Below are 22005 nucleotides of genomic sequence, written 5' to 3' on the forward strand. Positions count from 1 at the left end.
GAGCCTGGAGCCTGCTTCGGATTCTGTGCTTCCCTCTCTCTCTGCCCCTCCTCCGCTCATGCTCTGTCTCTTTCTCTCTCTCTCTCTCAAAAATAAATAAACATTAAAAAAAAAAGGAGGGACGAAGTAAGCGTTTACAGACTGCAGTGTGCATTCTGAGACCCCCTTGGCCCTCACGACTGGCTTCCCAGCACATTTGGTAGCCAGGCCTTTCCTTTCCCAGCCATTTGGAAGAGAACTGCTCCCTGAGAGCTGACCAACTCAAGAGGAGTGACCTCTGATATTCCTTTCTAGGCTTATCTGGATTTCCCCACAGTGAAGCTCAAAGTTGACAGATTCCTCCTATGTGCTTAGAGGTTCTAGTCAGCTTATGGTTCCTCACACCTTTTCCTGCCTACTTATTATGGAAAACTTACAAGTAAGGGAGATTGCATAACGAACACCCATGTACTCACCAGTTTCAACACTGGCCAGCTCGAAGGTAATCTTCCTTTGTTACCCCGCTCATTCCCCAGCCTTGATTATTTTGAAGGAAATCTGTAGCATCATTTCATATTTTCAGTAACTATTTCAGTACTTCCTTCAAAATATGAGGACTTTTTACTTTTATTTATTTTTAAAGATTTTATTGTTGAGTAATCTTTACACCCAACGTGGGGCTGGAACTCGCAACCCCGAGATCCAGAGTCGCACGCTCCACCAACTGAGCTAGCTAGGTGCCCCAGGATTAAAACCTAAGCACAGACGCCTGGGTGGCTCAGTCGGTTAAGCATCTGACCTCGCCCCAGGTCACGATCTCACAGTTTGTGAGTTCGAGCCCCACATCGGGCTCTGTGCTGACGGCTCAGAGCCTGGAGCCTGCTTCGGATGCTGTGTCTCCTTCTGTCTCTGCCCCTCCCCTGCTCGCACTCTGTCTCTCTCTCTCTCTCAAAAATAAATAAACATTAAAAAAAAATTTGTTTTGGGGCGCCTGGGTGGCGCAGTCGGTTGAGCGTCCGACTTCAGCCAGGTCACGATCTCGCGGTCCGTGAGTTCGAGCCCCGCGTCAGGCTCTGGGCTGATGGCTCAGAGCCTGGAGCCTGTTTCCGATTCTGTGTCTCCCTCTCTCTGCCCCTCCCCCGTTCATGCTTTGTCTCTCTCTGTCCCAAAAATAAATGTTGAAAAAAAAAAAATTTGTTTTAAACCCAAGCACCGTTTGGTTCTTAATCACAAACAGACAACCAAGGTTGCTATAACTCTGAGTGAAAGTGCATTAGAGGCCAAAACACAGATAGGAAAAGCAGCTGAGGCAAAGTGCACTGGAGAAAACAAAGAAGTAAAAAAAAGAACCATTGGCAATACACGGGGGTAGAAGAAAAGATATTGTGCCCATATTTTAAAAAAAAAAAAAAATCAGAGAAGGAAAAAGAGCTCCTTTAGTAATTAAAACCATGATAGGGAAATGAAAAACCCAATAGAAGAGTTCGAAGGTAAAGTGATGACATTTCCTAAAGAAGAGCAAAAAGACCTGGGTGGCGCAGTCGGTTAAGCGTCCGACTTCAGCCAGGTCACGATCTCACGGTCTGTGAGTTCGAGCCCCGCGTCGGGCTCTGGGCTGATGGCTCAGAGCCTGGAGCCTGTTTCCGATTCTGTGTCTCCCTCTCTCTCTGCCCCTCCCCCATTCATGCTCTGTCTCTCTCTGTCCCAAAAATAAATAAACGTTGAAAAAAAAAAAAAAAAAATTTAAAAAAAAAAAAAAAAAGAGCAAAAAGAAAAAACAGATGGGGAAAATAGAGGAGAAAAGAAAACTGGGAGGACCAGTCTAGAAAGCCCGATATCTGAATAATAGAGGTTCTAGAGTGGGAAAACAGAAATACAGGCAAGGAAATTAACAGTAAAACACTTCAAGAAAATTCTCTGTAACTGAAAGACATGGGTGCTCAGATTTCAAAGTACGAAGTTCCCGCCTCAAGCCACATCCCTCTAAGATTTCAGACCACAGGGGACGAAGAAAGGAGGAGAAATTTCCCAAAGGAAAAAGACATCACTTAACAGGCATCACGAGGCTCAATGGCCTGAGGCTTCTTAACAGTGTTGGAAGCAAGAAAATGGTGCATAATGCCTTCGAAATTGTGAACGGAAATCTCCAATTTTATACCAAGTATGGGGATGGAATATAGACATTTTCAAACAACAACAACAAAGTACCTTCCGTGCATTCTTTCTAAGGAGCTACTGGAGAATGCACACCACTCAAGCCAGAGAAGGACCCAGCAGAGAGAGAGAGTGTCCTGTCCCTGCAGGACCCAGGGATTAACACAGCAGGAAAAACCCCGCAGGAAATGAAGGAAAAACCCTGCAGACTGTGAAGAAAGAGCACAGGAGAACGGCTGTGCCCCAGACCTAGAGGTTGGGCAGTTGACATCCTGCAGTGTGAGTCAGGACTGACATCGCCACCTCGGCTGCTGCTGGTGTTACATTGATTTAACCTGAGGCCTGCCTGCCTGCGGGAAGCCTGGTCCAGACTCTTATCTACACTCAGCTGTCTTGCTCATGTGTTGATGAAGCTCCTGGGCGCTCCTCCTTGCCCTGCTTACCGGATAGACAAGTGTTTTCTTTGCCCAACCGGAGAAGCAGAGGTAGGTCAAAGTGAATTTAGAAATAGAAAATCCAGAGGAGTTCACACCTGTGTCTGTGACCTTATTTGGAAGTGGAGTCTTTGCGGATGTGATCAAGTTAAGATGAGGCCACACGGATGAAGTCTGGCTCTAATCCAGCGACCGGTGTCTTTGTAAGAAGAGGGAAACTTGGATACAGACACACAGAGACGAGAAGGCCGTGGGAAGACACAGACACACGCACAGGGCACACAGCCAGATGAAGACACTGGAGTTACCGCTGCCCAAAGCCGTGGAGCACCTAGAATTGCTAGCAGTCACCAGAAGCTAGAAGAGGCAGGGAAACACTCTTCCTTCCCTGGAGTCTTCAGAGGGAGCATAGCCCTGCTGACACCTTGGTTTTAGACTTGAATTCTAGCCTCCAGAATTCAGAAAAAAATTTCTACTGTTTTAAGCCACCAAATTTGTCGTGACCATTTTACAGCAGCCCTGGGAAACTAGTTACACACAGCTGCATTTGTGCCAGCCACTCGCCTTTGCAAAACATCTGCAGGGATGTATACACAGGCGGTAACGTTATAAAAAGTAGGGGAATGAGGGCCGCCTGGGTGGCTCCGTCGGTTAAGCGGCCCAACTCTTGATTTCGGCTCAGGTCATGATCTCGCAGTTTGTGAGTTCGCGCCCCGCGTCGAGCTCTGTGTTGACAGCTCGGAGCCTGGAGCCTGCTTCCAGTTCTGTGTCTCCCCTCTCTCTTTGTCCCCTCCCCGCTCACGCTCTTTTTCTCTCTCTCTCAAAAATAAATAGTGTTTTCAAAATTAGGGGTCCCTGGATGGCTCAGTTGGTTAAACGTCCAACTTCAACTCAGGTCATAATCTCACGGCTGGTGAGTTCAAGCCCCTCATCGGGCTCTGCGCTGACAGCTCAGAGCCTGGAGCCTGCTTCAGATTCTGTGTCTCCTCTCTCTGCTCCTCCCCTGCTCGTGCTTTGTCTCTCTCTCTCTCTCAAAAATGAATAAACTTAAAAAAAAAAAAGTAAAGTTTAAAAAAGTAAAAGAATTCTTTAAAATTAAAAAAAATAATCAAAAAAAATAAAAGTAAGAGAATGAATGACAGAAGCTAGGAAAGGGATGTGACTAGGAGGGACACACAGAGCTTCTAGGAGATTAGATGGGGATATAGGAGTTGTCCTCTCATTTTCTTTAAACTACATACGTGTTCTGTACACTCTCCTATGTGTCTACACATTTGACAATAAATTGAGAAAAAAAAAAAGGCTAGACCAAGCAAAACACAACAACACTCAGAACAGAATTAGACCAGCTGCTTAATCTGGTGCTGAATCATTCGTAGCGAATGAAGGCCTGGGGACGGAGCCTTGGCGCCAAGGTGAACATTTAGCAAGTCAGAGCCCCTTGTGCTAATGGCGATGAATAATAAATAAGAAATCTCAAAATGATAAATCATCCACCAAAGCTAAATTTGCCATTACGACATATGGGAGTGTCTCCTCAGTTGTGCCAAGTTTTGAGAGCCTGGCTTCCAGCTAAAGGATATTAGGTCAGACTCCGAGCCCTCTGTGGCCTCCCCTGCCTGACTCATTTCTCTCTCTGATAACCTGACCGGAGCTGGCCTTTTAGGTGGTCAGTTTAAAATACCACTGAGTTCCATAGAAAGTCACTCAAGCTCTTTATATTCATGGAGGATTAAGATTCACTTTGGCACTAGTTACCTTTCTTGATTCCTCTCCAACACCTTTTGTTTGTTTGTTTTTAATTTTAGAGAAAAAGAGTGTACACACAAGCAGGGGAGGAACGGGGTTGGGGTGGGGGGGGGAAGGGAGAGAGAGAGAGAGAGAGAGAGAGAGAATGAATCCCAAGCAGTCTCCATGCACAGCATGGAGCCCAGTGTAGGGCTTGATCCCATGACTCTGGGTTCATGACCTGAGCCAAAATCAAGAGTCGGACACCCAAATGACTGAGCCACCCGGGCACCCCACTCTCCAACACCTCTAATCACTTCTTTCTAATGGAGATCGAAGGCCTTAAAAAAGGAGTTTGACCTGTAACAGGGTCTACTGAAACTTAATAACAGTGATTTTTGTTTTGGTTTGTTTTATTTGTACAGGTTAACTGCTATTAGGAGAATATTTGTGTTTTTCATTTATAACAATATAAAATTTCTTTTAGTAATTTTTAAAAAGTCACTGTAAAGAAAACTATTAAGTTAATGGTATATAAGTGGTATCCTGATCTAGAAATAATCAAGAATAATGTCTATGGGTTACTCAGGTTCAGAAGACTGCTTCTCCTGCTTATCCTTGTAGCAAAATGTAGGCCCTTATCATTGATGTTCCCTTTGTCTTGACCTGATAGTCAATTTTGTCTTGTATCTTTCTTTTTGTTGTTGTTGTTGTTTGTTTATTTATTTTTAGAGAGTACGCACACATGCATGTGAGAAAGCATAGGAGAAGCACAGAGAGAGGGAGAGAGAGAATCCTAAGCAGGCTCTGTGCTGTCAGTGCAGAGCTCGATGCGGGGCTTGATCCCACAAACCATGAGATCATGACCTGAGCCGAAATCAAGAGTTGGACGCTTAACCGACGGAACCACCCAGGCGCCCCTGTCTTGTATCTTTCCATTCAGTACGTAGAAGGCCCTTAAGGGCAGAATCTCTAGCTTCTCTTTCCTTGTAAACCCCCACCCGACCTGGAAGCAGCCAGATGTGGATGCGTTATTCATCAGTAAACCCTGGCTGCAGCATTCCTCTTTCTTCAGTCTCGTTATCTTGCCTGGTCCTTATCGGCTCCCCTTTGTGCCTCAGGACGGATGACACTGGAGGATGTCACCCCCGGTGCCCATAGGGTGGGGAAGTGGACTGCCTGAGAAGATGTACAAGATACTTCTTCAGTGAAATAAGTGAAGGGTCAGTTCTTGCAGAGTCTGGCTCTGTTCTGGTTCCTGGAGACGGAATGGTGTGGATTCCAGAAGAAAGAGAATGGGGTTTTTGTCCTCGAGGAGTCCTATCCATCACATTCCAGGGATGATGAGACACACCTACGTGCAGCAGTTGGGAAGGATTTAAAAGAAGTATATAAAGTTGAATTGTGATACTGATTTTGGGTGCCGAAGGAATAATTCAGGAAAAGGGAGAGCAGTGAAGACTAGTTAACCAGTGACAGTTTAGGGATCAGGCAGAACTTGAGATAAGCCTTAAAGACACATAGGATTCCTTCCTGTCCTCTGGATGGCACAGCACATGAAGAGAGATGTGGCTTTGGTCCCATCTCCATCCCTCACTTAGCCTTGCTGTATCTGTTTTAGTATGGGTAGAATTGGGAGAATGTTTGCACCTACCTCATAGGGTTGATTTAAGAATTAACTAAGGTGATTTATGTAAAGCTCTTCACATACGTTAGGTAAAGAGCATCATGCCTCTACATAGCAAGTGATCAATAATGGGTAGCTATCATCATTAATTTATCAACCATTCCATTTATTTATACAGCGAAAATTTATTGCATGGCTATCATCTGTCAGGGACTCCCAGACTCCCCACCAGTGTCCTCAGTACCTTTAACGCCGAGTCCCATGGCTTCCACTTATGCATGAGACGCTTAATCATGATAGTAATCATAATAGCTATAGTGTCCTGAGTGGCTGTGTATGTGTCAGACCCTCTGCCACGTGATTCGTTACTACATCACCTTTAATCTTTACCCCCATTTTACAGAAACGAGAATAGAAATGCAGAGTTTATGAAATTTGTGCAGGGTCCTATGTGGAGTGTCAAGCCTGGGATTTAAATTGTCTGCTTTTTGGGTGTTGGTTTGTTAGTTTGTTTGGTCCACACTGACTCTTGTTACTGTCACCATATACCCATGATGTTTCCCAAACTGTACTTGGCTTCCTCAAAGGGCTGTGCCTCTCAACTTCAGTCCACGACACCTCTATTCTACTTGTCCCGCATGTCTGAAAGACGGGAACCCCGCCCCCTTCTCCATCAAGCCTCTGTATCTGGTTAGCCAGTAGGTTTTTGGTTTTTTCCCCCTGTTCCCCTTACCCTGGCCGGCACCTCCACTGACTTAGGCCTGGACTTGTTGATTTCAGGATTTGTTCCACTGCCCTAGCCTTGAGAGGTGAGGGCCACACAACACGCTTGGATGGACTTCAGTAGATTTTGATAAACCATTGTTAAGTTTTCTAAGAAGTAAAGCACAATCATTCGTTAGTTCTGTGGCTGTTTGTCAGTGGTAGAAACTCAGAATGGTCTAACTGCAGCGGTACAGATAAGTGAGTTGCTGTGATTAAACCTTTTTCTCCCTGGGGAAAGTGTGTTGGGAGACAGCTACTCTGTTCTGTTTTTAAAAGTAAAGCCATTTTCTTTAACAAATGGGACAGTTGGATATCCACATGCAAACAAATGAAGTTGGACACCCTTATATGATATACAAAAATGAACTGAGAATGGATCAATGACCTAAATACAAGAGCTGAACCTGTAAAACTCTTAAAACATACAAGTAAATCTTTATAAACTTTGATTTGGCCATGGAATTCTTCTTACACCAGAAGCATGACCAACAAAATAAACAGATAAAGTGGACTTCATCTAAAGTAAAAGCTTTTGTGCATCCATGGACGTTGTCAAGTAAGGAAAAAGACAGCTTACAGAAAGGGGGGGAAATGTTTGCAATCATATATATGGTAAGGGTTTAGTATCCAGAATATAGAAAGAAGTCTTATAACTCAAAACAAAAAGACATTACTTTTTAAAAATATACTTATTTTAAATAAGAGTGAGTGAAAGAGAGTGAGCACATGAGCAGGGACGGGCAGAAAGAGAGGGAGAGAGAAAATCCCAAGCAGGCCCTGCACCGTCAGCACACATCCCAACACGGGGCTCGAGCTCACGAACCATGAGATCATGGCCTGAGCCGAAATCAAGAGTTGGACACTTAACCAGTTGAGCCACCCAGGTGCCCCAAAAAGACATTTCTTGAAAGAAGATATACAGACAGCAAACAAGCACGTGAATGGATGCTCAGCATCATTAGTCATTAGAGAAATGCAAGTCAAAACCACAATGAGCTGCCACTCTACATCCACTGGGATGGCTATCATCTAAAAAACTTAAAGGAAAATAAGTGCGTTGAGGATGTGGAGACATTGCAACCCTCATACACTGCTGGTGGGGGTGTAAAATGGCACAACTAAAACATTTTTTTGGAAAGGGCCACCTGGGTGGCCCAGTTGTTTGAGTGTCTGACTCTTGATTTAGGCCCAGGTCATGATCTCAGGGTCATGGGATTGAGCCCCGCACCAGGCCCCACGCTGAGCATGGATCCCGTCCCAGATTCTCTTTCTTTATCCCTCTGCCACTCTCCCCTGTTCATGCATGCTCTCTCTCCCCAAAATTAAAAATAAAAAATTTAAGAAAAATAAAATGGCACAGCTGGCGTGGGAAACAGCAAACATAGAATTACCATTATAGCCATTATTCCACTCCTGTGTACATAGCCCAAAGGACTGAAAACAAGTCCTCAAATGAATATATTTATGTACATATGTGTGTATAGCAGCACTAAATCACAATAATCAAAAGGTTGAAACAGCCGAAATGTCTGTTGTGGAGAGATAAACAAATGGTGGTGCGTCTATACCGTGGAATATTATTCAACCATGAAAAGGAATACAGTGCAGATACAAGGTATAATATGGATGGACTTTGAGGACATTATGCTAAGTGTGTCATATATTGCATGGTTCCATTTATGTAACATATCCACAGTAGGTAAATGCATAGAGAGAGAGCAGGTTGGTGGCTGCTAGGAGTCGGGTGGAGGGGAGAATGGGGAATGATTGCTTGATGAATATGGATTTCCTTTTGGAGGTGATGAAAAATATTTTGGAACTAGACAGAGATAGATGTAGCCAGGATCACTAGCTGGCTTCTGATGACAGTCTCTTCTTTGCTGAGGTCAGGACCCCATGGCCGGCGATTTCTAACTCTGATGCCTTCACGGGTCCAATCTATGGGGATCTGTGTCTGAGGTCAGCCGGATAGAAGTCAGCAGGGAGTGGTGGGGATTAGGTGGAACTAGGCTGGACCTGCACTGTCTAAAGGCATTCGTATTCAGGGAGACCTTCCCTGGGTGGATTCTTGCCCCATCTCCATCATTCTGCCGTCCCTCTCCAGCCATCTGGCAGGCTAATGTATTTAAACATCTTTGCTGTACCATTCATTCTCTCTAAGCCCATGTCCTGTAACAGAACCTAAACTTCTCTGTTCCCCCTTCCAGTCTAGGATCTGCGGAAGGTCAGCTGGTTCTAGATGCGTCATCAAACTGTTACCCTCCTCCCACTCCCCCTGTCCCAGCACCTGGAGTTTGGGTGATAAGACTAAATCCCATTGGCTATGTAAGGGGATGGGCTCACTCTGAATCTTTGGTTTAAGGGTGGCTTAGAGAGAGAGGGTCAGCAGCTGGTGGCTGCCTCTAATCGGGGAATGGTGGGTTTCTTTAGTGTCACTGGCCCAGCAATTTGAGGGCATATTTGTTATATCTGCCGGCAGAGAAGGGGAGAGGGGCACAGAAGAATCTGGAAAGATGTTTGTTATTCGAGGAGATGGAGAAAGTTTTTTTTAAATCTGTCCAAGCATTTAGAGACTTGGATCCATTCAGCTCAGAGTGGGGAGGGGTGTGTCAGGGGAGTCCGGGAGAGGGTGTGGAGGATGGAGACCTAGTCCATTAGATCTAGGGAGGGGCCAGCACTGTTTTCTTTTGTGCTTCCAGCTCTATAGCTGCTTGTAATCCCCTCTTCACTGCTGATTTTCTGAGAAGCACTTAGGACAGAAAGATCTTTGTCCTTCCAGTAGGTAACAATAGGTAACCATCCTTCCAATAGGTAACAATCCAGTGGGCATTTGCAGGCTGGGGGCAGGATGAGAAAAGCATAGCTGTGTGACTTGAAGGAACTGCCTAAGGCTCTTGTGCCCTAAAAAGCACCCCTAAACCCCTCCATGGTACCCAGAGTACCACCATCACACATCGCTTTATTGAAGGAGTTTGCCTCTCAGAGGTAAAGGTAAAGCCTTCTGAAGAGGCCCTCAGCGAGGGTCACTGGAAAGTCAACCCTGGGAGGGTGTGACCCAGCACAGTAGGGCTCAGAACTGGTTTTTTTCATTGTTTACCTAGACAGAGTGGTTGGAGGAACCGAGTCAACTTTTTTGTTACTCTGTCTTCAGTGGATTCCTTTCCCTCCCCTTCCCATTTGGACTTGGAGAGCAGGGATGGGGAGAGACTCTTCCTACCTTCTCTGAAGTCCTGAGTATAAAGCTCTGAATCCCAGGTGTTCAGCGTCCGGCCCGGGAGAGGTTGTGCTTTCATGAGGCCTTCAGAACCTTCCTGCTTGTGGAAATGGAGGCCTGGCTCGCACGTACCCTCTGCCCGCTCAGAGCTTCTCGGCTTGGCATACAGCACTTCAGTCACTTAGCGTGTTTGCTCTTTTTTTGTTTTTTAATTTATTTTTGAGAGAGAGAGAAATTGCAAGTGAGGGAAGGGCAGAGAGAGAGACACACAGAATCGGAACCAGGCTCCAGGCTCCCAGCTGTCAGCACAGAGCCCGATGGGGAGCTCGAACTCACAAACCGCGAGATCGTGACCTGAGCCCCTTACCCACCTGAGCCACCCAGGTGCCCCTTAGCGTGTTTGCCCTTTTTAGGAAGATTGACTCCTGCAAGGGGATGCAGACAGCTGGAGCTGTCATGTAGGTGAGGTAGCCGCCTCAGCTACTGTGCTAGGAGAGCCCAGATGGCTCCACACTGTGGTGCTTTGGTGTTAGAACTTGGGAGACAGGCCCAGAGTATTACTGATTCAGTGAACTAGTTTTTTCCTCCTGGGTCATACACACAGAGAGATTCATGGTTGTGAACATACATGTATCCTCTGACTTCTTCAATTTGTCAGGCAGTTCTCAGTGGCTGGGGGTGGGGGAGGGAATTCCTGGATCAAAGGAAAATCTCTGTGCCGGAGAGACAGCTTTCTTACAAACTTAACTTGGGAGAGGTTTATGGGAACTGTGCAGGCACTGCCTGGAACCTTGAAAATCCATTCCTTGCGCCTCCAAAATGCACCCCATTCCTTGTGGTCTGAGAGTGGTTATGGCCCAGGGGTGCCTGGCCAGATAGGAAGCCCAGGGAGCCTCTCCTCAGAAGGGTCAGCTGTGACATCACGGGTCCCTCCATAGGGCGTGAATGGGCTGTGTGCTGTGAAGGTTAAGAGGGAAGGCTTTTGAGTCAGTCTGCCTGTGTCAGTCCTGGCTTATTAGTTGATTTTTTATGTCAGTTTCCTCATCTTGTAAAAAGGATATGGCACTGGTACCTACCTCACAAGGTTGTTGTGAGTTAATGATAATGCCTATAAAGGGCTGGCCACGAAAATGGATGCATCGTAGGTGCATCTTACCAAAAATGATGGCTCCTACCATCAGTCCACGGTAGCTGCACAGTGGAGCCTAGAGGAGAGGGTAGGAATCTGGCAGGAGGGCTCTGTGGTTGGTGGTTTCCCTGTGATCAATGCAGACTTTCTGGTTTCTTCTATGTTCCTTTTCTTCCCAGTACTGATCCTCCAGAAGGTGGAGAATGGAGACCTGAGCAACAAGATTCTGAAGATCACTGATTTTGGCCTGGCTCGAGAATGGCACCGAACCACAAAGATGAGCGCAGCAGGGACATATGCTTGGATGGCACCCGAAGTCATCCGTGCCTCCATGTTTTCCAAAGGCAGTGATGTGTGGAGGTAAGGTCCAAAGGGCCAGGGGCAGTGCCGCCCTGGTCTCTTTTGGCTGCACACGTGTTTCAGGACTTGGAGAACTGAGGATGAGTAGACTCCCGGACACCCCAAGTAGGTCTAAGTGACCCCTTCACAGCAACCTGTAGTAACTCCCAGGTTGCCATGGGACAGTTTCTAACGCCTTCATCTATCCAAAATTCCTTTAGTGTTGTGGCAGGTACCGCCTCTGTGTGTGAGTGATTGCTCCGTAGGAAAGACCAGTAGATCCCAGGGGCAGTGTGTACTCCCATCTCTGACTGTAGGGTGGTGAGGGCACCCAGGCATTCCTGGGGACTGACCTTCCACGGGGTCCCCCTGGCTTCCTTAGCAACCGCGGCTGTTATTGCTGGACTTGCTCTCACTCTAAGCTCTTCAGCTGATGAGTATTCTTTGTGCTATCTCTGTTGTTTTGGTGGGTTGGAAATTATGCTTTCTAGTTATATGGTTAACCTTTTAGTCAGGGCACTATCTGTTGAACATTGATACAGAAGTGGGAAAAGATGGGTCCCAAGCATGTACTGAGAACTGCAGAGTCACAGATTAGACTAGCCGTTCCCCTAGTAAATGTCAGCCTAAGAGGTCATAGGGACATGGATCTAAAAATCTAATCCCCACTGATGGGAGGAAGAGCTTGTGCAGAGGGTGCATCCTCCTGGCTGTGAGAAGTAGCATCACCTTGGTACACCAAAAGAAAGGGCCATGGTTATCATCGGACTTCAGTCTATGAAGTTGTGTCTTCCTGGTGAGTTGTAAAGTGAGCTTGTGTGTGTATATGACGAATGTGTGTATTAAAAAAAAAAAAAAAAAAACAGCTTTATTGAGATATACACGTATTACGAAGTTCACCCTTTAAAATGTAGAAGTCGATGGTTTACAGTAAATTTACCAACTGTGTACCACTCGGCATTGTTACCAGCTTGCTAAGGCTGCTGTAACAAACTACCGCAGGCCTGGTGGCTTTAAACAATAGACCTTTATAGTGTGGAGGCCAGAAGTCTGAAATCAGTACTAACAGGGCTATGCCCCCTCTGAGACTTTGGGGGAGATTCTGTTCCACATAAGGGTTTTGGATATTAGGACATGGATGTATCTTTTTAGGGCTACCATTCAAACCACTACAACTGCTATCTGTTTCCAGAATTATTTTTCTCATCCCAAAAAGAAACCCAATACCTGTTGGTAGTCATTCCCCAATCCTGCCTCCCCCTGTCCCCAGCAACTACTAATTTACTTTCTGTCTCTATGGATTTGCCAATTCCAGGCATTTCTTATATATGGAATCAATACAACATGTGGTCTTTTTACTGGCTGCTTTCATTTATCATGTTTTCAAGGTTCATTCATGTAGCATGCATGAGTCAGAACTTCATTCCTCTTTATACCTGAATAATATTCCATCCTATGGAAATTTATTTATCCATTTATAAGTTGATGAACATTTGAGTTGTTTCCACTTTTTGGCAGTTGTGAATAATACTGTTGTGGACATTTTTGTGCAAGCTTTTGTGTGAACATAGATTAACATAGATTTTCAGTTCCCCTAAGTATATACCTGGAAGTGGATTTGCTAAGTTATATGGTTATTCTGTGTTTAATTTTTTGAGGAACGACCGAACTATTTTTTTTTTTTTTACCATAGCTGCACCATTTTCCATTTCCATTAGCAATGTAGGAGGGTTCCAATTTCTCTACATTGTCTCAATACTTGTTATTATATGTCTTCTTAATTATTGCTATCCAGTTAGATATGAAGTGGTATCTCATTGTAATTTTGATTTTATTCTCTAATGACTCCTGATGTTGAGCATCTTTTCATGTGTTTATTGGCCATTTGTATATCTTTTCTGGATAAATGCCTATTCAAATCCTTTGCTAGTCTTGAAACTGGGTTGGTTATCTGTCTTTTTTTTAAGTTGAAAGAGTTCTTTATATATTTTTAATATAAGTCCTTTATCAGGTGCATGATTTGCAAATATTTTCTCCCATTCTATGGGTTTCTTTTTTCTTGTTTTTTTCTTTTCTTTTTCTTTTTTTTTTTTTTTTTTTAGTGAGGGGCAAAGAGAGAGAGAGGAATCCTAGGAGGGGCAGAAGTAGAGGTAGAGAGAGAGAGAGAGAGAGGCAACGCTCACCCAAAGCGGGGTTCGTGCTCACTAGAAGCGGGACTTGAGCTCACCCAATGTGGGATTCGAACTGACAAACCATGGGATCATGACCTGAGTTGAAGTCAGATGCTTAATGACTGAGCTACCCAGCTGCCCTCTTTTTACTTTCTTGATGGTATTCTTTGAAACAGAAACATTTTTAATTTTGATGAGGTCCAATTTATCTATTTTTTTATTTGATTGCTTGTGCTTTGAGTGCTTATGCTTAGGCTTTTGGTGTCATAGTTAAGAAACCATCCCCAAGTTTTATGAATATCTATACCCATGTTCTAAGAGTTATAAAACTCTTAGCTTTTACATTTAGGTCTGTGTTCCATTTTGACTTAATTTTTGTATGTGGTGTGAGGTAAGGGGTTTAACTTCATTCTTTTGCCTGTGACTACAGTAGTCGCTCCTTATCAGTGGTTTCACTTTTTTATGGTTTCATTTACCCATGGTCAACCATAGTCTGGAAGGTCAGACCTATCATCAGAAGGTCAGTATTACCTAACGCTGGGTCACAATGCCTACATCATTCATCTCACTTCATCTCATCACATAGGCTTTTTATCATCTCACATCATCACAAGGGTGAGTATAGAATGATAAGATTTTGAAAGAAAGAGCATATTTGTATAACTTTTATTATAATATAATTATTCCATTTTATTGTTCATCTCTTACTATGCTTAATTTATAAATTAAACTTTATCATATTTATGTGTGTATAGGAAAAAACATCTATAGGGTTCTGTACCACCTGCAATTTCAGGCATCCACTGGGGGTCTTGGAACATATCTCCCATGGATAAAGGGGGGACTACTGTATCTAGCCCCATTTGTTGAAAAGGCTGTTCTTTTCTAATTGTCACCCTTGTCAAAAAGTAATTTATCACAGATGGAAGGGTTTATTTCTAGACTGTCAATTATATTTCATTGGTCTATGTGTGTATCCTTATGCCAGTACGACTCTTTTGTTTTAATCAGTCTTTCTTCCTTTCTCTCTCCCTTTCTTTCTTTCTCTTTCTTTCTTTCTTTCTTTCTTTCTTTCTTTCTTTCTTTCTCTCTTTCTCTCTTTCTCTCTTTCTCTCTTTCTCTCTTTCTCTCTTTCTCTCTTTCAACATAAGCAGGGACGAGCAGAGGGAGGCAGGGGAGGAGACAGAATCCAAGGCAGGCTCTGAGCTGTCAGCACAGAGCCTGACAAATGAAGGGCTTGAACTTACAAACCATGATTTCATGACCTGAGCCAAAGTTGGATGCTTAACCAACTGAGCCACCCAAGCACCCCAGTACCATTCTGTTTTAATTACTGTAGCTTTGTACTAAGTTTTGAAATTAGGACATGTGAGTCCTCCAGCTTTGCTATTCTTCAAGATTATTTTGGCCATTCTGTGTGCCTTGCGTTTCCAAATGAATTTTAGGAGCACTTTGTCAATTTCTCCAAAATAGGCAACTGAGATTTTGATGGGAATTGTGTTAAACCTGTAGGTCACTTTGGGAACTGTTGCTAGCTTAACAACATTAAGTCTTCCAATCCATGAACATGAGATATATTCCTATTCACGTAGACCTTTTCTAATTTCTTTTAGTGATGTTTTGTAGCTTCTGTATATTGCATCGTATATCCCCAAGCATTAATTATAGGGTGAAGTGACTATCATGCAGAAAAGAGTTTTCTTCCCTTAAAATATCTGGCCAGATTTCATCAGTGTGAACTGTGTAGTGATATTCCAATGTTTTTGACCTACAAAAACAGCAATTTCATAGGCTTCAATCTAACGCTTTCATTACTTGACTATAGGCTAAATGAGAATAGCTAATATATTAATTAGGCTAAGCTACTATTACAAAGAGACCTATAGATGCAGTGGCTTAAATAAAGTAGTACTCAAAGAGTAGTCCAGCCAGTCCAGGCTGTGGGGTAGCTGTGCCCCGTGAGATCCTTCAGAAACCCAGGTTCTTTCCGGGTCCCTCAGTGCATTGTTCTTATCTAAATGGTTACATCTAAGTGACTGTTGCTTCCACGTTGTATTTTGCAGAAACAGAGAAAGAGAGCTTATGCATGACAAGCAGGTTGTCTTTAATTTGGAGACAACCCAGAAGTTGTGTACATCTCCTGCTCTTTTGTTATACGCGCACACCCGGCTCCAAAAGAGGGAGACAGATGTAGGCTCTAGCTGGGTAACTGTGTGTCCAGCTAAAACTCTTATGATGGAAGAAGGGGAGAGTGGCTTTGGGGGACAATCAGCTACTTGCCACACTCAACTTGATCTTACCTTTCTTCATAGGAAACCATGACTTCTCAGTAACATTACTGTTTTCTACTTCCTGTATTCCTGCTAGGCTTCTTCTCCAGCCTGGCCCTGAAATTGTGCAGATTTTATTGCCACAGACGCCAAAAGTTTCTGTCGCTATACTGATTTGGACAGAGTTGCTGCAGGTATGCAGTCACATTCTTAGTGGGAAGCGAAAGCCCCAATATCTAATGTAAGGTCTTTTCATGGTGACAGAAGTGGCCGGCAAGGAAGAGCAAGGCCATTGTAGAAGTTTGTCCATCATGGAAGGAATAGGGCAGGACCATTCATCTTTTACCCAAAGTGTCCTTGTTCTAAGGCTAACCTCCAGGTCTTGCCTTTCAACCACAGATCCTGAAAGCAGGCTTGAGGAGCCTTTGGTGAATCATCTGATGAAGTTATTCTGCTCTCTGAAGGGAATGGCTTGGAGGTAAACTCCAAATCAGTAGCACTTTGGATGAGGTGGCTTGGAAATGGTCATGTGGTCTGCTCTGCCACTAGGTCTTCAGTTTAGAGTTGTTCCCAGGACTTCAGCTTCCTGACTCATCTCGGTCGAGGAATGTGGTTTGAAGACATAATTCACTGTGCTCCCTCCAGCTGTTTTAGCTTCCGCGCTGCAGTATTCCCTGCAAGGAACAATGTATTGGAACCCCTTAGATGGGCCTTTACTCCTTGAGCCTACTTACCTAAGTGGCTCCAAATGATCTCAAACCTTTATCCGAGGAAAACTTGTGCCCATTGCTGTATGTACAATATGCATACACTGGTGACAGTATTTGCTACCCACACAAATGCTTATGAGCTAGGCTCTATGCTAAATACTGTACCCCATTAAAAAAAACTTTTAATGTTTTATTCTTTCTTTGAGAGAAAGACAGAGTGCAAGTAGGGGAGGGGCAGAGGGAAGGGGAGACACAGAATCCGAAGCAGGCTCCAGGCTCTGAGCTGTCAGTGCGGAGCCGGACATGGGGCTTGAACTCACGAACCACGAGATCATGACCTGAACCAAAGTTGGACGTTCAACCTACTGAGCCACCCAGGCACCCCACTATACCTCTATTTTATCTCGTTTTATTCCTCACAAGAATCCCCAAAAGTAGAGGATATTATTTCCATTTGACAGATAAGGTAACCGAGGCTTAGATGGTTTAAGTCATTTGTCTAAGTTCATCCAGGTGGTAGAGACAAAGCTGTGGTTAGAATTATAGCAGTGCCTGGTGACTCAGTTAAATGTCCAACTCTTGATCTCAAGGTTGTGAGTTCAAGCCCCATGCTGGGCTCTGCACTGGGTGTGAAGCCTAGTTAAAAAAAAAAAAAAAAAGAACTAAATATGTGTCTCTTAAAACTTTGTGGTGTAGCCATATTGCCATCTGTATACCCTTGTGCCTGCATTTCGGGCAGCTTCTTCCGGGATGATTGGCCCACTAGGCCTGGGGCTCAGCAGGATGTCCCAGAGAGGGCCCACACATGCCCAGGAGCTTGGACAACGTTTGTTCACAAATCGAGTTGTAACTCATTTACTCATTCAGGAAATGTTTGTGGAACATTTACTGTGTGCCAGGTACTGGGCAGAGCCTGTGTCCGTCCTCTACCCCTCCTGGAACTCCTCAAGGTCTGGGGCCTCTGGGCCTCTTCTATTGCTGTGTGCCGAGGGCCAGCTGAGTTTGTCTTACTGCTTTTCGAGTGTAGGTCTCTGGGTCTCTTCCACATGCTGTGATGGAGGGTATGATGATCACGGCCCAGATCCTCGACTTCATGTGTTTCCTGATGTGCTTGGATTAGACCACCTCAGGAGGAGTAATTGACAAAACCTTTCCCTTTGGTTGTGTGTGCACAGAGTGCGGTGGTTAGTGGTCTCCTATAATGACTTCTTGCCTGGTGTGGGGGGGGATGGAGTGGAGGCATTTTAAGTTTTCAGAATTATAGAACTTGGAGCACCTGGGTGGCTCAGTGGGTTAAGCGTCTGATGCTTGGTTTCAGCTCAGGTCACCATCTCATCGTGTATGGTTTCGAGCCCTGCGTTGGGCTCTGTGCTGACAGCATGGAACCTGCTTGGGATTCTCTGTCTCCCTCTCTCTCTGCCCCTACCTGGCTCTCTCTCAAAATAAATAAATAAATAAACATTAAAATAAAATTATAGAAGTAAAATGTGTTCACCGTAGGAAAAAAATTAGAAAATAGGGATAAACAAAAAGAATAAAAAAGGGAAAAAGAAATCACCCATTACTCACTTCTAAAGATAACTTCTGTTAATATTTTGGTGCATTTATTTCTGTTCCTGTGCTCATCTACTCGTCCCTTAAAATGAGATCATTCTGTTTTGTAAGCTGCTTTTGAATATAATACAGGGGCACCTCTGTTGGGTGTCTGACTTCGGCTCGGGTCATGGTCTTACAGTTTGTGGGTTCGAGTTCTGCATCGGGCTCAGTGCTGACAGCTGCAGATTCTGTGTCTCCTTTTCTCTCTTTGCCCCTCTCCTGCTTGTCTGTCTCTCTCTCTCTTAAAAAAAATAATAATAATGTAATATAGCATGCGCATATTACCATATCAGTAAATATTTACCATGTCAATGTATTCATCTATATATTACATATATAGTAACAAATAGATCATCATTTTGAATGAGGTCTGGTTAACAACAACAACAAGAACAGTTTTGTGTTACTTCACAATTTACAGAGTGCTTTCATATGTGGTAGTTCAACTATCTTCACCAACAATTATTAAGTAGCATGGTTTCTGGAATGTGGGGTCGCAGCCAATTACCAAGTGCAGAAGCCCATTCAAGGGACACCCCCTGATATCAGGATGTGTGTCTTAGAGACAACATAGGTTAATAAGAAAAATAGTCCTGGTCCAGCTCAGGTGTGGATTTGCTGTGCCTTTGGTTGGGTTGCTATCTACTCTGATGCTTTTCCTCACTTTGAGAACACAGAACGCCCCTCCCTGACCTGTGACCCCACCAAATGGTGGAAGGCATTACCATACCTCTGGAGGTGGTTAATCATTGACACAGGGTGCATTCCCCAAGGTTTGCAAGGACGCCTGGGAAATCACTGACAGCACTGTGGGAATGGGCGGCTCCCCGTTGGGGGAGGGACTGAGGCAGAGTTTTAGCTGAGCTGGTACCTCCAGGCCGCTTGTACAAGGTCTTGAAAGGGCCTGTTGACCTTCTCTCAACCTTGGGAGGGCATCAGAGTGGGTCAAACCTGAGGTAAACCATGTGGGCTTCTCCTGCCCACCTCTCCCGGGGGCTCAGACACATCTAATGTGTCATTATTTAGTTCCTTTCTTGGACTCTATTCCTGCCAAAGGAATGCCAAGTCTTCATTTACATCACCACCTTCTGTTACAGAAATAAAGAGGAACATTGGCAGAGGAGAACTAACTGGTTCAGTCATCCCCAGGAATGCTTCTTCCCTGATTGCTGTCGTCCCTCAGCAAGGCTCTCGGCCGACACTGCAGTCTCGCCCTAAATCCCACCAGAGGCTTTCTTGTTTCAGGACCTTCCCAAGGGGAAGCACACACTGTTTACTAGCTGTAGAGGGTAGCTTCCGGAGAAGCAGTAGTTACTGTTATTTATTCTTTGCAGTTACTCTGTGCGGTGGGAATTGGCTGTCTTTGTTGCACAAGTGAGGAAACTGAGGTTTGGACAGGTAAGCTTCCTTTCCCACGGCCCCACCACTGTAAGTGGTGAAGCAGACACATTTGACTCAAGTCTGTCTGAATCTTCCTTGGGCAGCATTCGACCCGTTTCTCCTAGTTGTGGGGCATTTCACATGGAACAAAATGCAGTGGAACAAAGAAACAAGCCAGGTGAGAGCAGGGCTGCCCTCGTCGAAACTGAGAGAGACGGAGTCCCTGGCTCCACCCTCTTTGAGGTGGCCCGAGGCATCTCCATGGGTCACCTAGGACTCAGCACTAAAAGCGTCACAGAGTAGATGCGAGGACACAAATAGGACCCATGTTTAGATCTTTGAAATCCTCTACTGTCTTTCCAGGTAGTTAGGGCTCAGACACCAGGAGAGGGGTTCTTTGGGACCTTGGGTTTTTGTTCCCCAGAGTGGAGGTTGGCAGTGATGCCAGGAGCAGACAACTGAAGCTGAGGGTCACCGTAGCCTAGGAGTCTAGTCCGCAGTGCGGACAGTTCTTAGAGGTCACTTGGTAGCAGCTGCCCAGCACGACTGCTGTCTGGATGAGTCACAGTAAAGATTTGGCAGGAAGAATAACAGTGCTATTCTGGGAATTCAGGGCTTACTCCAGGGCGCCCAGTGCAGCCTGCGGGACTGTCTATCCATACAGTGCTTCCCACCAGCTCACTCACTAGACGAGGCCTACTGTGTACGAGGCCCTGAGAAAGCAAAGGTTAAACGACCATCCCTGCTCTCGCAGGGCTCATTGGCTGGCAGACAAACAACCACAGTCCACGGCAGCCCAGACAAGGGTGAAGTAACACTGGCAGCATCAGGGAAGGCTTCCTAAAGTGTCCATTGTTGCCATCAGCCTCAGACTAAAAGCCAAGTGCCTGTCAAGACAAGACCTGTAACTGTCTACCAGGCTTTTTGTGGTTGTTGAGATACATAAAGAAAGTGATGTATTTGGAGGACGCACTGGGGGAACGCTGTTGTCCAAGGATACTGGCCAGGCCACTCTGGAGGACCGTCTGCGGGGATCTTCTGGGATGCCCTGGTGCATTGGTTGGCACATTGCTCTCCTTTGGAGCCATGCCAGGTCACCTGGGATTCTTTGAGGGCAAGCCTTGGCTTTGTATATGCCGATCCCTGTCTTCTTTTGCCTAGCAGTCCGGGCTTAGCTGTCTCCTGGACCCATTCTGGTCTGGTTTAGGTGGCCAGGGGCCCATCATTGTCTCTTTGTGCACTCATAATATGTCTGTTGTGACCCACTCTGTGTGCTAATTGACATCTTTTCTGTTCCTGTCGGTAGTCTCTTTGTAGATAAGATCTGTGTCTTGTATCCCAGTGGCCTGCAGTGAGCTTGATGCACAATAAATCTTTAGTAGATGTTTAAAACGAATGAAAAAAGGGTGGAGCATTTGAATTTGAAAGACGATTATAGTTCACCAAGCAGAGAAATGGTACTAGGAGATTCTAGAGAGAAGAAATTGAGAGTTGGTCCAGGGCCCACCATGACTTATTCCACGTATGCCCTTAATATATGCTGCTAAACTTACCTGAACCTCGCTTTCCTCATCTGCAAAATGGTGATAATATTTATCTTGCAGGTTCGTGGTAAGGATTTAAGATGATGTTTATAAAGGTCTTAGCATCTTGTGCGTACAAAGTACCATGATGAAATATTAGGCTGTTTTCCAATTAATCTCTATGCCCAGAGTGGGGCTCGAACTCATGACTCCGAGATCAAGAGTCGCACACTTTCCCACCTGAGCTATGTTTTGTTTGAAAATAACATGACTTTGTTGGTTATAAACTACCGGTGAGTATTTTTAAAAATTTGAGGCTTGTGTTAAAAATATGAGGAGAGCCACTCTTTACTGTTCGTGGCCTTATGGTGCTTGTCCTGAAAGGATTGTTATTCCTGGAAGGATTGAACCCTACATGATTTTGCCTCTTTCTGACTGTGAATTCATAGAATAATTATTCTGCTAAATTCTGTGCTCCCCATTCTCTGACTCACAGGACATGTGAAAAGAAATTCTTCATGTGGCTTTGAAAGGTGGAGAGGAAACTGAAGTCCTCACAGCTGACACACTGCTCTGTTGTCCCCATGTTGGCCACGCTTGTGCAACTTTCCCCTTTGAATTAGACAGAGTCTCTGTTAAGTGATCAGCGGCAGGAATCTATCCAACCTAATGGGCATTTAAAGAAATCTGTTACAAGAGCAAAATCTGTTCTAGGTGGTCAGGTCTCTGCTTTTCTAAAACCAAAGAAATATATCTGTGGCTAACGCTGAACTTTTCTTAAAACAGACAAAAAATGTATTCTTGGGAGGCTGCCTCTTCTTCCAGAGTGTTATGTTACGGATAACAGCAGAATAGCTGTGGCTGGCCGGCACGGATTTAAACCCTTAGAGTGGCTCAGTGAATCTCACGGCAGCCTTGTGAGACTGGCCGTGTTGTTTGCACTTTACAGATGAGGAATCTGAGGAACAAGCCTTCGAAATCAAGTG

General features: G+C 44.8%; 1 protein-coding gene across 2 annotated transcripts in view; it reads left to right on the plus strand.

Moving 5' to 3' along the window:
• Nucleotides 1-22005, plus strand: part of MAP3K9 (mitogen-activated protein kinase kinase kinase 9) — a 77051-nt gene that overhangs the window by 37268 nt on the left and 17778 nt on the right. For both annotated transcript variants that reach the window (XM_025918903.2, XM_086709399.1), the window contains exon 3: nt 11210-11390. In XM_025918903.2, the coding sequence (XP_025774688.1) occupies nt 11210-11390 (181 nt within the window). The remainder of the gene's footprint in view (nt 1-11209; nt 11391-22005) is intronic.

The sequence above is a fragment of the Puma concolor genome, chromosome B3 (genome assembly GCF_028749965.1).
Source record: "Puma concolor isolate L17-30 chromosome B3, mPumCon1.1.hap2, whole genome shotgun sequence".
Classification (NCBI taxonomy): domain Eukaryota; kingdom Metazoa; phylum Chordata; class Mammalia; order Carnivora; family Felidae; genus Puma; species Puma concolor.